The sequence below is a fragment of the Saccostrea cucullata genome, unplaced genomic scaffold (assembly GCF_032062105.1).
Source record: "Saccostrea cucullata isolate Sc308-1 unplaced genomic scaffold, CSIRO_AGI_Scuc_v1 ctg3209, whole genome shotgun sequence".
NCBI classification, from domain to species: Eukaryota; Metazoa; Mollusca; class Bivalvia; order Ostreida; family Ostreidae; genus Saccostrea; species Saccostrea cuccullata.
In genome coordinates, this window is record NW_026933352.1 from 33,020 (window position 1) to 47,067 (window position 14,048).

General features: G+C 32.9%; 2 protein-coding genes across 4 annotated transcripts; one reads left to right on the forward strand and one right to left on the reverse strand.

The window, feature by feature from the left end:
• Positions 1-564: 564 nt before the first annotated feature.
• LOC134238072 (uncharacterized) lies at positions 565-4,984 on the reverse strand. Its single transcript, XM_062720198.1, has 4 exons — positions 4,848-4,984; positions 4,624-4,685; positions 4,013-4,153; positions 565-3,842 (listed from the first exon to the last, which is right to left on the reverse strand). Exons 1-4 carry the CDS (start codon positions 4,913-4,915, stop codon positions 3,142-3,144), a joined length of 972 nt encoding a protein of 323 aa, XP_062576182.1. The 5' UTR covers positions 4,916-4,984; the 3' UTR covers positions 565-3,141.
• Positions 4,985-5,628: 644 nt separating this feature from the next.
• Positions 5,629-10,999, forward strand: LOC134238073 (uncharacterized). Of its 3 annotated transcripts, none has more exons than XM_062720200.1 (8): positions 5,629-5,657; positions 7,030-7,132; positions 7,331-7,541; positions 7,721-7,840; positions 7,982-8,054; positions 9,312-9,442; positions 9,543-9,620; positions 10,055-10,998. In XM_062720200.1, the coding sequence occupies exons 2-8, from the start codon at positions 7,052-7,054 to the stop codon at positions 10,177-10,179; spliced, it is 819 nt and encodes a 272-aa protein (XP_062576184.1). In that variant the 5' UTR covers positions 5,629-5,657; positions 7,030-7,051; the 3' UTR covers positions 10,180-10,998. The 3 variants fall into 3 exon arrangements, with proteins under 3 accessions (XP_062576184.1, XP_062576183.1, XP_062576185.1); XM_062720199.1 differs by lacking the exon at positions 5,629-5,657 and adding an exon at positions 5,835-5,954; XM_062720201.1 differs by lacking the exon at positions 5,629-5,657 and adding an exon at positions 6,502-6,676 and having other exon boundaries at positions 7,034-7,132; positions 10,055-10,999.
• The last annotated feature ends 3,049 nt before the right edge of the window (positions 11,000-14,048 follow it).

Genomic DNA, 14,048 nt, shown 5'->3' on the forward strand with positions numbered 1-14,048 from the left:
TAACTAAGGTATTTCTAATGATCATCAAAAATATGAACGTCATTTGTCAAAAATCAAGACAGATTTAGAGCTCCAAACCTTTGTTTTGTGTACAAGGTCCAAGCCATGTTTTTGTTTACAATAGGCTAATATACTAATATATGTTCGTTCAAAGCAGACATTTTAGATAAAGAAGTTAATTCTAAAAATACGATTTGACTAGTTTATAGTGATTTATTGAATTTCATTTTGTTGCAAGTATGATACTTTCTACATGTAAACAAAAACAAGGCAGGACCCTTGTTTACTTTATAAAGAACTTTAAGTTCTGTATCTCCTTTTTAAATCAACAAATGATATGTTCAATTTTTTGCTGATCATTAGAATTGCCCTTGTCAGGATTTGTAAGCATAATAATTGATTTTTAAAAAATTCAGTTGAAAGTGTCCATGTCCCTTTAGGTGTAAATCTAGTAAATGGGTAAAAGTTTCTTTGTTGTGCTCTCGCGTAAATTCAATAATTCTTTTTTTAAATAAAATTCTTATCACACAATACCAACACGAAAGACCTTGGTTTTCAAACATTCCAAATGTAGAAAAATCTTGTTTCTAAATATTGAAGATTGGAACTACACATGCACACAGCATGAATTAGTAACATCTTGTAATAATGTCAAAATAAGATTTATTAATGTTTAGAATACTAGGTGAAAGAAGCGTGGGTCGTTTCAGTTTGGGTTTATACACAATAAAATAATGAATGAAGACCTTATTTAAACATTGAATTTCCATTTTCTTAAATCGGAAGATTCTTTTGAGACCTTAATTTTATAGCTGTAAAATGGAAAAAAAAAACCATCATATTATTAGTTTTTAAAGAATATTTTATTAAATTAACTGGCATGTTTTACACAATCAAGAATGCAACAGAAAATTATAAGATTATTCACATCTGTGTAAATACATCCCACTCAAAGTATGTGTTTGAACAAAGAGGGTGATTAATTATTGCACAATAAGTTGTAAAACTTAGTCATTACATATACATGTAGTACAAAACTGTTTACGTGGCTTTCAAAAATAAAATAAAAATAGCCATCTATTTCGTCAAACACTTGATTATACAGAGACCAATTTAGCGGATTCAGTAGTTTTATACAGTCTTCTTATGACCAACTTTGACATCACGTAGCACCTTATAAGATTGATACACATTCTAGGTTTGGCTTCACTTGTGAGCACCATTCGAAGTCACCTGACCGCAGCACCAGTTACTGATACGAAGTTTATAGCGATACTTTCTCCAACACAGCTATCATTTTTTGTCGTATTTCAGTCTCCTGTTCACATTCACTATAGGCTCGGTTCGAACTTGCGCTGAATATCTCCTCTGAAGATTGTCAATTCGGGCCTCTCGCAGTCTATCTTCATAAGACGACTTCTTAGCGCTCTTCGCTTTGGATGACAAAACTGAGATGTTTGATTTGTACTTTGACACAGAGTTGGACTTCGGTGACGGAATTTCTTCCTCGTCATCTTCCAGTGAGTATACACTAGAGCCGTCATCCGAACTATTGCCATCCGAACGATAATTGTCCTTGTTCGTATTTTCCTTCAATTTTTGAAGTCGTGCCTTTTCTGAAGCAAGAAAAGTAGGACCGGATAACAACATAGTTGGTTTCTTCCTTCCTTTTCCAGTTTCTTTCACATTTCTTATTTTAGCAATGTCTTTCAGAAGGTCTTTTTGTTCTTTAGACATCTTATCCACGGACATTTGTCTTTTAAATTCGATGTCGGACATCGACTGTTGCATCCTTTTCTCGACCCAGTTATTGATATGCTCTGCAAAATCATCAGCAAGAGATTTCCCTTGTGGTGGGCAGATTAGCGTCAAGTCGGACATAATTTGGGAGTAAATGCTTGGATTTACTTTAGTTTAGTCGTTGGTCTGCTAGACTCAGACTGATGACCAAGTTTTTGTTTCGGTCGTTTTTATAATAAGCACGCACCCTAGCTCTCCCGCTGAGAAGCTTAGGAGACATACACTATACCCCTCAAGTACTTCAAGGGTTGTTCAAGAGTGCACAGGTAACCTCGAAACATATATCATGTTGCACCCCTTGGTGTGAATGAGCAATCACAGGTATTCTTCAAACGCGACGGAGCAGCAAAAGGGAAAGTAAATACCCACGGCGAGAAAGTTCGATTTTCTGATAACAGCCGTAGGAGAGCTAGTGTCTTTTTGTATGTTCATATGATTACTTCTGCACTGTGTTTTCATTTTGTACCTTGTCCGAGAGATGATATAAGCTAGTAAATTCAATGTTGATTAATAAAATCTACTAACAAAAATACATGTACTATTTTTATGAATTCAAAAATAAATACCTTTTATTTTCCCTAAACTAAAAAACTACAGATTTATCTGCGAACCTTTTGATAATTTATCATTGTAAATATTTTTTGTTCCTTGTAAAGTTTTACAACCGTCAAAAAATAATCGATGTTGACAATAAGAGAATGTGCCCCCTCCCCCCTAAAAAGAAGATCAACATACTTTCAGTTAAAATATGTTTATATCTTTTTTGAAATATTTGCTAATTAATTTCATTGGAAAATCGTAAATTGCAACAGCCTATAGTTCAAAGCATTATTTTCTGTTATAAATCGTCAAAAGAGGATTATATTTAGTTATTCCCTTCTATGGCAATGAAGAGACAAACTTAATACAAGGGTATTCATAAAGTCTCTTCAGTGTTGCTCGGAATCCAATGATTTATAGCGTTTGGCGATGTACTTGAAAAGACCAACTACGTAGATGACGAATGTCTGTCTATGTTTGAGAAAGACGTTATGTAAATTGAAATTCATCTCAAATACAACTGGACTCTTTTTATGATTTAAAAACATATTGAAACAGTTTAGGAATATACGTGGATTGTGTTTTAGCGACTAAATATATACATTGACAAGGAAACAATAATTAAGTAAATTGTGACTCGATAAACCACTTGACATATTAATTAAGTACATAATTTAAAATTGAAATTAAGTAATTGTTGAATGCGAGGTTGAAAAAATTCAACCGTGATGTTAGACAAGCTATACAATGTATGCTTTTCACTGATCTGATTAATAAACAAAGGTTAATATGATAGTCCATTCACACTTTGTGATCAGCTACAACAGATAAATAGTCTTGACCTGTTTTTAAGTCCGAGTCGCTGTTCTCTGTTGTATCTTTTTCACTGTGCGTTTTATTCATCTCCGTTTGGTAGTTTGGTGCTATGTAACCTCCCTCTGTTGGATTCTCTTGTATTGTTGCTTGATATTCCAAACGGAATGGTTTGTTGCCTTCCTCGGTCAATTTAGATTCAACGCCATGAAATTCTATCAAATATGAGCTGGAATTCAAATGTGTTATTTTTGCTTTTGTCAAGCCCTCAAATAAAATGCCTTGCGAAAGGGGAGGTCTAGTGCCAATTGCAGAGTTTGATAATTCTATTTCAAAGTAATGGTCCTCAGAATCGTGCTGAATCGACTTATTATTCTTGTCTTTTGTAATGCTGGATTTGTTTCTGTTGTGGTAATGACATGTAAAATGTAGACAGACAATTATTAGAATAAGGCAACATATGCCACACATTCCTGCTATCATGATATTCTGGAAATTCCAAAAGTTATTTAGCGCTGTTGTACCAGTAATTGTTGCAGAAGTACGGAAAATATGTTCAGCAAAATCATGTGTGGAATGCATAGGTTCACCTGTACTTGTTGGGATTAAGAGAGAATTGGTCTCCTGTTGTTTTAACTCGGTAACAGATGTTGTTTCTATATCTTTTGTTGTACTTTTAATTTGTTTCACTGAAATAGTATTTAAAAACTCTTGGAATTTAATGATAAGCATGAAGTAATAAAATTTTTGGTGTAGCGTTCCTCTTTAAAGTATATTAGGCTTTTTTTTTAGTTTCAGAGAATCTAAAATTACCGTAATGTAAATATAGGTAATTTCCAATATGAGGGTGTTTCTTTACCTGTAGTTGTCCGCCTTATACATCCCTTACTGAAGTCACATAAATGTTTGGCGCAATCACAATTGCCTTGACATCGAAATCCGTATGTTGGAAACAGGCATTGTCTTGTACATTTGTCACCCACAAAGCCATCAGGACATTCTGAAATATAAATATAAATATAAATAATTAAATACATGTTTTTTTTTTCTTTTCTAATTCCAATTTTTAACCAATGAAATTTAGTGTAAGATATTATGGCTCATACCTCGAAACATTCATCAAAACCGAATGCATTGCAGTTGCATGTTTGTAGTCAAATTAATGTTTTAATAAATATTAATCATCGAAACAAGATAATGTGACTGGAATCAGTGAAACATCCACATTATTATTTATAATACCACAGGCAGAATATTATAACAAAACATCGATTCCACTTTTTAAAATTTTTTTGTAATATCGCGGGTATGAATTTTAAATATTTTTTTCAACGTTTTATTTTTTTTATATGGAATAAGTTGTAAATGTGTGATTAAATAATAATTTTTAAAAAAAGAATGCAGAAATTATATACTTGGACCAATTTGAGAGTCTACAACTAATGTACAGAATGAAAAAAATGTACTCACTTATGCATCGATTCAAAGCTTTATCAAGCATGTAACCAGAGCAGCAAACACTGCCATACAATCTAGAAACATTAATTTGCATGATTTACATATCGGTATGATAAAAATTTCAGCTCTATTTCTTTTGTGTCGAATAACATTTTCCCCTTTAATCATAACGTGCCTACAGTATATTTTGACTAGTTCCAATATCTTCAACACTACTGACCCTCCCCTACACTTACCCTGTACACTGAGACTGACAGGAGGGGGGTGTCCACAGCAGAAGCACGAGAACCAACAGTGGAATCATTATAACTAATTCTGAAGTTTATCACCCAAACAGCCAAACAGTACTTTGAATGTGATATAATTTATTTGACCCTATAATTTTAAAGCACCAAAATATAATTTGTAAGTGAACACGGAAATTATAGCAATCATAGATTCAATCCGTATTTTACTTTCAAGAATTGTCATTTAGGAGTATACTGTATAGATTTATTTCCTTTTCATTAGTGCAAATTATATATAGTAACATAATACATCAGACTTGAGCTAACAAAGATCACATAAAGGAAATATACATGGTTTTCAGTCAAGGGTCTTAAATTATGTCGAGAATACTAGTATTAGAAAAATAGAATACTAAGAAATGCAAATGACTTAAAGTTATTTGAAAATCAAAACAAGGAAAAAACACCCCCACCCCCTATAATTTTTTGGGGGGGGAGGGGGGGGACTTGCAGATTCAATCCCCCGAGACCACAGCTGATACGACTAAGACAACACTTTGTACCGTTATACCAGACAACACGTGTAAATATCTTCAATTTCATTTTAGGGGTAATTTTGTCCCTATTAGTGTCTTAAAATCTTCACTGTCATCTTTAACTTATTTTTCCCCAAACAAGAGAAAAAAAGGCAAACAAAAAAATATGAGTATATATTGAATGTAACGCATCTAATGTTTTTGTTATTTAAATTCACACTAGATATCAAGTCATTCGATATATCCTATTTATAAACATTTTGGGACAACTGATTTAAAATAGGTAATACATTCTTCATCTCACATTTTAAAAAGTCGATTGGAATAGTAATTAACACATTTTTTATTATATCTGTACTCCATTTCATTGGACCATTTCATGTAAAAAATATTGATATATCAATTTAAACCGAATTTTTTTAAACTTAAAATTTCTACTTTCGTTTTGATGTTCTGTATGATGATCGTCTATTAATTAAAGGAATAGAAATATTATAAGGCTTATACACATAATCAAATTCCGGAAAATTATTTTCTCGAGATCTGTGAAATAGTCGAAAATATTCCAAATTTAGGGAAGGTAAGAAGTTTTTTAATCAGTTTTGGAATCAAAATGGCATTATTAACTCTGAAAATGCGGAAGTGGGTGTCACGTATTGGTATTTTGAGGCGGGAAGGAGAGGGAAAAACAACAAAACAAATACCGCAACTTAATTTTTATTATTATTTTTTTAACTAAATAAGCATACATGCAAGATTCATGAGTAGTTTTTTCCTTACACGCAATGTGTACCATTAATGAAGGATACTTGAATCAGTGTTTACATCATAGTGTTCATATACATTTCCTACATGTAAAGGATTTTGAAATTTATATTGTACATGTTTTTCGATAGACATTTCAAAGAGATGTAAAGCCTAATAAATTGTATCAAACTTCTCAAGCTTTATACGAGTGTATTAATGACCGAAATCTATATAGAGTTCCTCGTTTAGTAAGCCAAAGATCAAAGTCCAAACTTGAACACTAAAAAGTTTTAATTAGGTTTTACAAGTTTAAAAAGTGAAAGCGACAGAATCTAGGAAACAAAAGGGTTGAATTGTAGTTGCAATTTATTTTAACAGCAGTCGAGAAAATCTTATCTTCAGGTTTACCTATTTACAGAACTTTTGAAAACTTTCGCTGATCAGTATGACCTGCAAAATTCAGTCACTTTTTATCCCAGCCATACTTCATACTCACTACTACTGATCACATGCAAGCACTACCCGAGTCCATTGTAAACCGCAGAAAGTAGACCTGTATGAAAACATAAGCAGTGAAAGTAGTACAGTCGCGGTTAAACAGTATTATGGCAAAAAAGTTTATTTTCGAAATTGTTGACTGAGGCTGTTACGGTCATTTTAAAGATACATTATATATTTCTCACTTTGAAACAAAAGTACTTACGTCAAGTAAAAACTTCTCAATATTTTTTTGAATACGGCTGAAAAGGATTATAGTATTTAATAATATGTCTCAAGTTTAAATAAAAAAGATTTGAAGTATATAAGATGGAACTTTTGGTGTTCTTTAATGAGCAACAGTTTACACAATGAGGCATTAGAATTTATTTCTCTTAATATATTGACCAGAATAAGACATTCGTTTTCAGGAAGTTTGAACCATTCTAGACAATGGAAGAAAGGAGAAATATGATGAAGTACTTATGTCTACAAATAATACAAAAAGTCTACATTCTACTCACTGTAATTCAGGTAAGTGTATCCTATACAATGAATTGTTCTCATAATGAAGTAAAGAAATACTCACTTAAAATAGTAACTTATGTTTTTTTATTGACTTTAAAAGAGACAGATGGTGGGAAAAATGATTTTATCTTTTAATGTTCAAACAAGCATTAAATAATTTAAGCCCAATACATATTTATTGACGTTAAATATCGTTTTTACAAGGATTCCACTGATAGTGACGTATGTGTCAAGCCAAGTTCTACCGTCATATATGTTTCTACTTGCCCTGTCACAGATGTGGAATGGCAGATTTCTTCTCTGAGGAAAAACTGTTCTCAGTATTCAGACAAATGTGGATACAAGTATCACTGTTTAATCAATCCATTTCTTAATGCAACGCTGGAAGTTTGTGCACAAAGAGCGAATATAATAGGTACAGTATTGTGTGTTATAGTATCACATCATTGTAAAAATCAAATTTCAAACGTTACAAATTGTCTTAGTAAATGTTAAACTTAGATTTTATAACGATCAAATTAATTTTCAACTTTTCATGCTACCATGTGAAACAATTTGTTAATTATAATTAAACAAAAACATTCATATTTGTAGAGAGAAAATGTGCCGAGTTTAATCCAGGAGGGGAGGTTATTCAAGAAAATTCTCTTGCAACATGTCAGAAAGCAGGAGAGAATTGTCCTTACTCATATTCTTCGACGACTGCATATAAATGTAAGATATGTTGGATTTATTGCATCAATTAATCAGTAACTTAAATTCTTTATGGCTTAATTACATCAAATCTTGGATTCAGAATAAACATAGTAACAACTGGATTTACTTTTGTTTGTTTGTTTTTTTCTCTCTTGTTAGATCCTGGCTGTTATAATTTGACAAAGCAGCAACATACCAGCGGTAAAATGCATATAAACCAAAACAAGGAAAAGTAATTCTCTCTCTCTCTCTCTCTCTCTCTCTCTCTCTCTCTCTCTCTCTGTTTATGCAATAGTCAATGGTCTATTGATCAGGATTAAATAAAAAAAGGTCTTGAATAATCTCTTTAACAATAAGAAACAACTGTCTTCACTGTGTTCTGTCCAGACAATAGATTTTTTTAAAGTTGATTATATCGTAAAATCTCTTGATTTCGTTTTAAATTCTTTTGTATTATGCTTTGATTTAGAACAGCAAAAAAAAAAAAAAAAAAAAAGGATCTGCAGAAGAAACGGTTCTTTTCATCAGTTGTCTGGCGTATGTCGTTGTCAACTTTTTCAGATTTTCATTTTTTTTCTAAAGAACCACTTTGCCAACTTCAACCAAACTCTCTGGGCGAAAGGAGTTTCAATGAGCGATCAAAGTTTAACACAAAATAACACACAAATATATAGGAATAACATTTTTAAAAAGCTTTTCCGGAGCAGCAAAGCCATCTTATATATATTTATAAATTAGGCAACACCGATTCAAGTTTGTTAAAATCATGACTTCTGGCGATAGGATGGGGGTTTTAATTTGGGTCCTTTTTTCAGCATATTTAGTAAAAGCCCTTAACTTTAGATCATCATATAGCGTTAGAAGCGCTATTACAAAATTTCGACCGATATCTTTCATGGGCTACTTATAACTTATCACATGTTTAACTTTTCAAGAAATACTAATAGATATTAAATTCAGCGGCATAGCTTAAGTAGGAAAAGGTCTCATCCTCTGTCTCCCTGTTTGGAGTCAGAAAATATAGAAATTAGGAAGTATCGAATAATAGATATTCAGATTTATATGCTAGTACTCGGTCATAATCCTTCGTGGTACACTGTGGTTAGACATGGGCTTAGCTTACATACATTGTATTTTAAAATATTAAATATAAATTCATTTTCATAACAGTAGATGAAAAGTTTTTCACTCAAGAGTTATATACTTGTCTTTTTTTTTCAATCGAAATAATCCAAAAAAATTTAAATATAAAATGTTTTTTAATGTAACAAATAATAATAAATTAAGCAAACTTTGTAAAAATTTCTTGATACACTGTACATGCATTATAATTGAGAGAACTGACTCTCTAGATTGGTATTACACTGTTATACTTTCTTCAGGCATGTACATGTAATATTTTGTTGCTGGTAGAATTGTATTCACCAATATATTAATTTTTCTTTCAAAACTCTCTGAAACCTAAACCTTTCTACAATTTGCCATTTAGCTCTTCTCAACGGTCATTTGAGGTATGGAAAGTGATTTTGATTTGCCTGTGCTTTGTTATAGTCATAGGAATTGTGATATTCAGTATCATATGGTGGAAACGTAGAAGACGGCAAAGTTCTTTGAGAGAAGGTGATTATAAAAAATTTATAAGTTAACATTATAATAATGTGAAACGTTAATTTTTCGACAAATTTTCTTCAAGACAGTGAAATTTCTATCTTCATTTTAGGCTCTAAGAAAGAAAGTGAACCTTTTGTGCAAACATCTGAAAAATCGGAAATGAACACAAACGAAACTAGTAATGGGGGTAGGTACACTATTCCTCATTTTACATATAGATGAAACTGTCTAAATTCTTTATTGTACGGGATAACTTATCATGCAAAGGCAATGGTTTTTATTTGATGATCGAAAGACTCAAGAAACATACATGTATTTAATCTTAATTGTCATTAAAGATTGAAATCACACGATCACACGAACCGTAGCTCTGATACCTTTAACGGCCATCTCTCTCTCTTTTTTAAATTCTTTGCAAAAAGCCATGCGTTTCACTCTTTAAAAAAGGGTTGAGATATTTTGAATATATATTTAGGTTTAGAGGTTAATGACAATCAAATCTTCATTTCAATGCAATATTTTCGTAATGCAGATTTTCAAATATAAGTCTTATCACAATGATTTGAGTCTTGTCACAATGTTTTATGTCACGTTAACTTAAGTATTATCTATCATTTTCAGAGCATCCAAGAAGACCTAGCATAATTAATGTTAGTCCTGATCCAACGTACTACACAGCAAAGGATAAAACAACGTCAGAAGGCAAACGTGCGGTGTTCGACATTTTTGACAAAAAATCGGAGTAGCAATATGCCACAGGAAAACAGAAGTGAAATTTAAAATTCTTGGTTCAGTGGAGAACCATTGGTCTTCAACTAAAACATTTCAGGAAAAGTTATTTCTACGAAATGTAATCAAGACCCCGAAATGAAAGGCAACCGTATTTGTTCATTTTTTGGCATTATGAGAATTTTCGGAAAATAACTTGAAAAGTTTGCAGATTGACACTTGTCGAAGATAGGCGTAAATATCTGAATACCTATCAATTACTGTATCCAGACACACCAGAAAGCGGACCCGAACCGAACCCTTGTTTGTTTGTGCGAATTCTACATCTCGCACAAAGGAAATTCCGAGAAAACCCCGGGTGAAGCAAGTGATGATTTAAATCTAGGAAGACAACTATTTAATGTTTTTTTTTTAAATAAAAGAACATAAAGAAATGATCACTTGCATTACCAGTATAATATATCAGAATTTCATTTGCTTTTCATAGAAATTGAATTGGGGTTTTAATACTTTAATACTTGTCACTATTTTATAATACACTGAACTGATGCTGCATATGTAAGCTAATGAACTTGAATTTCGTAGCGGTTGACATTTTCTTTTCTGGAAGAAATAGTACTTGTAGGTTCAGATTCTGGAATACAAAGTCTTCGTTCACTTGACTTTGTATGTGTAGTAGATACTAGTACCAGTATGGGTAATTATTACTGGTGCTCACATTTAAAATGGATTTTGAAAACTGAAAAAAAAAACAAGATGTGTTTGTGAAACACAGATGCCCCCGTATGGCAACATAGCGAAGGTTAAGCTTTCTCAAATGCAGATCAAATATGTTGGTACCTAAAGTAAGGCTTTTTCACAATAAATTTATACAAATGTGAAATATAAAACACTAGCACCACCTGTTCAAGTGTTATGACCAAGGGTAACATTTTTTAAGGTAGGACAAACTCCAGGGTCAAGGTCAAAGGGTCAAGGTTGTTAGTTTCTAAAGAAAGGCCTTGTCTCAGAGATTACATATGGGAAGTATGAAAGCGCTGGCCCTTACCGTTCAAAAGTTAGGGCCAAAGTTAAAGTTTGTAAAAAAGTAGGTCAAACTCCAAGGTCAAGGTCATAGGGTCAAGGTTCTTGATATCCAATGAAAGGTTTTGTTACAAGGATTACGTATGTGAAATATGAAAGCTCTAGCCCCCTACTGTTCAAAAGTTATGGCCAAGGTTAAAGTTTGTAAAAAGTAGGTCAAACTCCAAGGCCAAGGTCAAAGGGTCAAGGTTTTTGATATCCAATGAAAGGTTTTGTTACAAGGATTACGTATGTGAAAAATGAAAGCTCTTGCCCCCTATTGTTCAAAAGTTATGGTCAAGGATAAATTTCGTAAAAAGTAGGTCAAACTCCAAGGTCAAGGTCAAAGGGTCAAGGTTTTTGATATCAAATGAAAGGTCTTGTCAAAAGGATTAAAGATAGAAGTATGAAAGCCCTAGACCTAACTCTTCAAAAATTATGGTCAAGGTTGTATTTTTAAAGAAGATCAAACTTAAAGGTCAAGGTCAAAGGGTCAAAGTTCTTGGTATCCAGTAAATGGACTTCTCACAAGGATTACATATGTGAAGTATGAAAGCCCTAGCACTTACCATTCAAAAGTAATAGCCAAAGGTAATGTTTTTATGCGCCCGGCTCGATAGATCCGAGGCATATATTGTTTTTGTCCTGTCTGTTTGTCTGTTTATCTGTTTGTCTGTCTGTTTATCTGTTTGTCTGTTTGTCGTCTGTTGTCAACTTTAACCTTCGCCATAACTTTTGAACCATGAGAGTTAGAGACTTCATATTTGGTATGCATACTCCACCAATAAAGTTCTTTCAAATGACATCAAGGTCAATGACCTTGTGATCCTGACTGTGACCTATATGCTAAAAAAGCTTTTTAGAACTTTCGCCGTAACTTCTGAACTATTAGAGGTAGAAACTGTATATTTGGTCTGCTTACTTCACTAATGAAGCTCTTCCAAATGACACCAAGGTCAATGACCTTGTGACCCTGACTGTGATTTACCTGCTAAAAATATTTTTTTGAACTTTGTTGCCTCCAGGCGCATAGTGTTTCTCAAACACATCTTGTTTTATAAGTGCAAAAATCTCCAAGGTCAAGGTCAAAAGGTCAAGGTTGTTGGTATCCAATGAAAGGTCTTAAAAAATTAAAAAGTTTAATTAAAAAAAATTATTTTAAATATAAATGTTCTGGTATCTACTATTCAAAAGATATGGCCAAAGTTAAAGTTCAAAATTTTTGTGTAAAAATGGGTGAAACTCCAAGGTCAAGGTCAACAGGTCAAATTTGGTGGTACCCAAAGAAAAGTCTTGTCACAAGGAATACACATGTGAAATATGAATGACATAGCTCCACCAAATCAAAAGTTATACGCAAGGTTAAAGTTTTTGCAGACAAACAGGCAAACAGACAGACAGACAGAGAGACAGATGGACGGACACGACAAAAATATATACCCCCAAAATTTCGTTTACGGGCATGAAAATAAGAATAAAATATGAAGGTAATGAGCCGGTGATCAAGGTATATAAAATGTCCAAAAAAAATAATACACATTAGTAGCAGTGCAAACACGGACCCCTAGAAAGATCAGAGGTGGAATCAGGTGCTTTGCAGAAAAAAAGGTCCCTTGTCGATCGGTCCTACCGATTCTTGTCCTATCGTATAAACGACAAAATCCGTATCATAGAAATTTGTAAAAGTCAAGTCAACATTCGATATAAATAGAGATTTTTATGCCCTCGTAAACGAAGTTCCGGGGGTATATAGTTTTTGTCGTGTCCGTCTGTTTGTCTGTCTCTCTGTCTCTCTGTATGTTTGTCCGCAAAAGCTTTAACCTTGCCCATAATTTTTGATTTAGTGGCATTCATGTTTCACATGTGTATTCCTTGTGACAAGACCTTTTTTTAAGGTACCACTAAATTTGGCCTGTTGACCTTGACCTTGGAGTTTGACCCACTTTTACACAAAAATTTTGAACTTTTACTTTGGCCATATCTTTTGAACAGTAGATACCAGGGCATTTATACTTGACATGTGTTTTCTTTGTGAAAAGACCTTTTATTGGACACTGACAACCTTGACCTTATGACCTTGACCTTAAAGATTTCTGTACTTATAAAAAAAACCTTTAATTTTGGCTATAACTTTTTAACAAACCAAACGTGCTAGGGCTTTCATACTTCACATATGTTATCCTTGTGAGAAGACGCTTCATTGGATACCAAGAACCTTGACCATTGTGACCTTGACATTGGAGTTTGACCTACTTTAAAAATACAACCTTGACCATAATTTTTGAAGGGTTAGTACTAGGGCTTTCATACTTCACATATTTAATCCTTGTGGCAAGACTTCTCATTTGATACTAAAAACCTTGGCCTTGGAGTTAGACCCACTTTGACACAAAAATTGCAAATTTTTTCTTTGGCCCTAATTTTTAAACGGTAGATACTAAGAATTTCATTTTTCAAATATCACTTCTTTTTGGCAAGACCTTTCATTTGAAATCAATAATTTTGACCTTGACCTTGGAGATTTCCGTACTTATTAAAAAACTTTAACCTTGGTCATAACTTTTGAACGGTAAGGGCTAGGGCTTTCATACTTCAAACATGTAATCCTTGTGAGAAGACCTTTCATTGGATATAGACAACTTTGACCTTGGAGTTTGACCTTCTTTTTACAAACTTTAACCTTGATCATAACTTTTGAACAGTAAGGGCCACCGCTTTCATACTTACCATATGTCATCTTTGAGACAAGGCCTTTCATTAGAAACCAACAACCTTGACCCTTTGACCTTGACCCAGAGTTTGTCCTTTCTTTATAAATGATAAC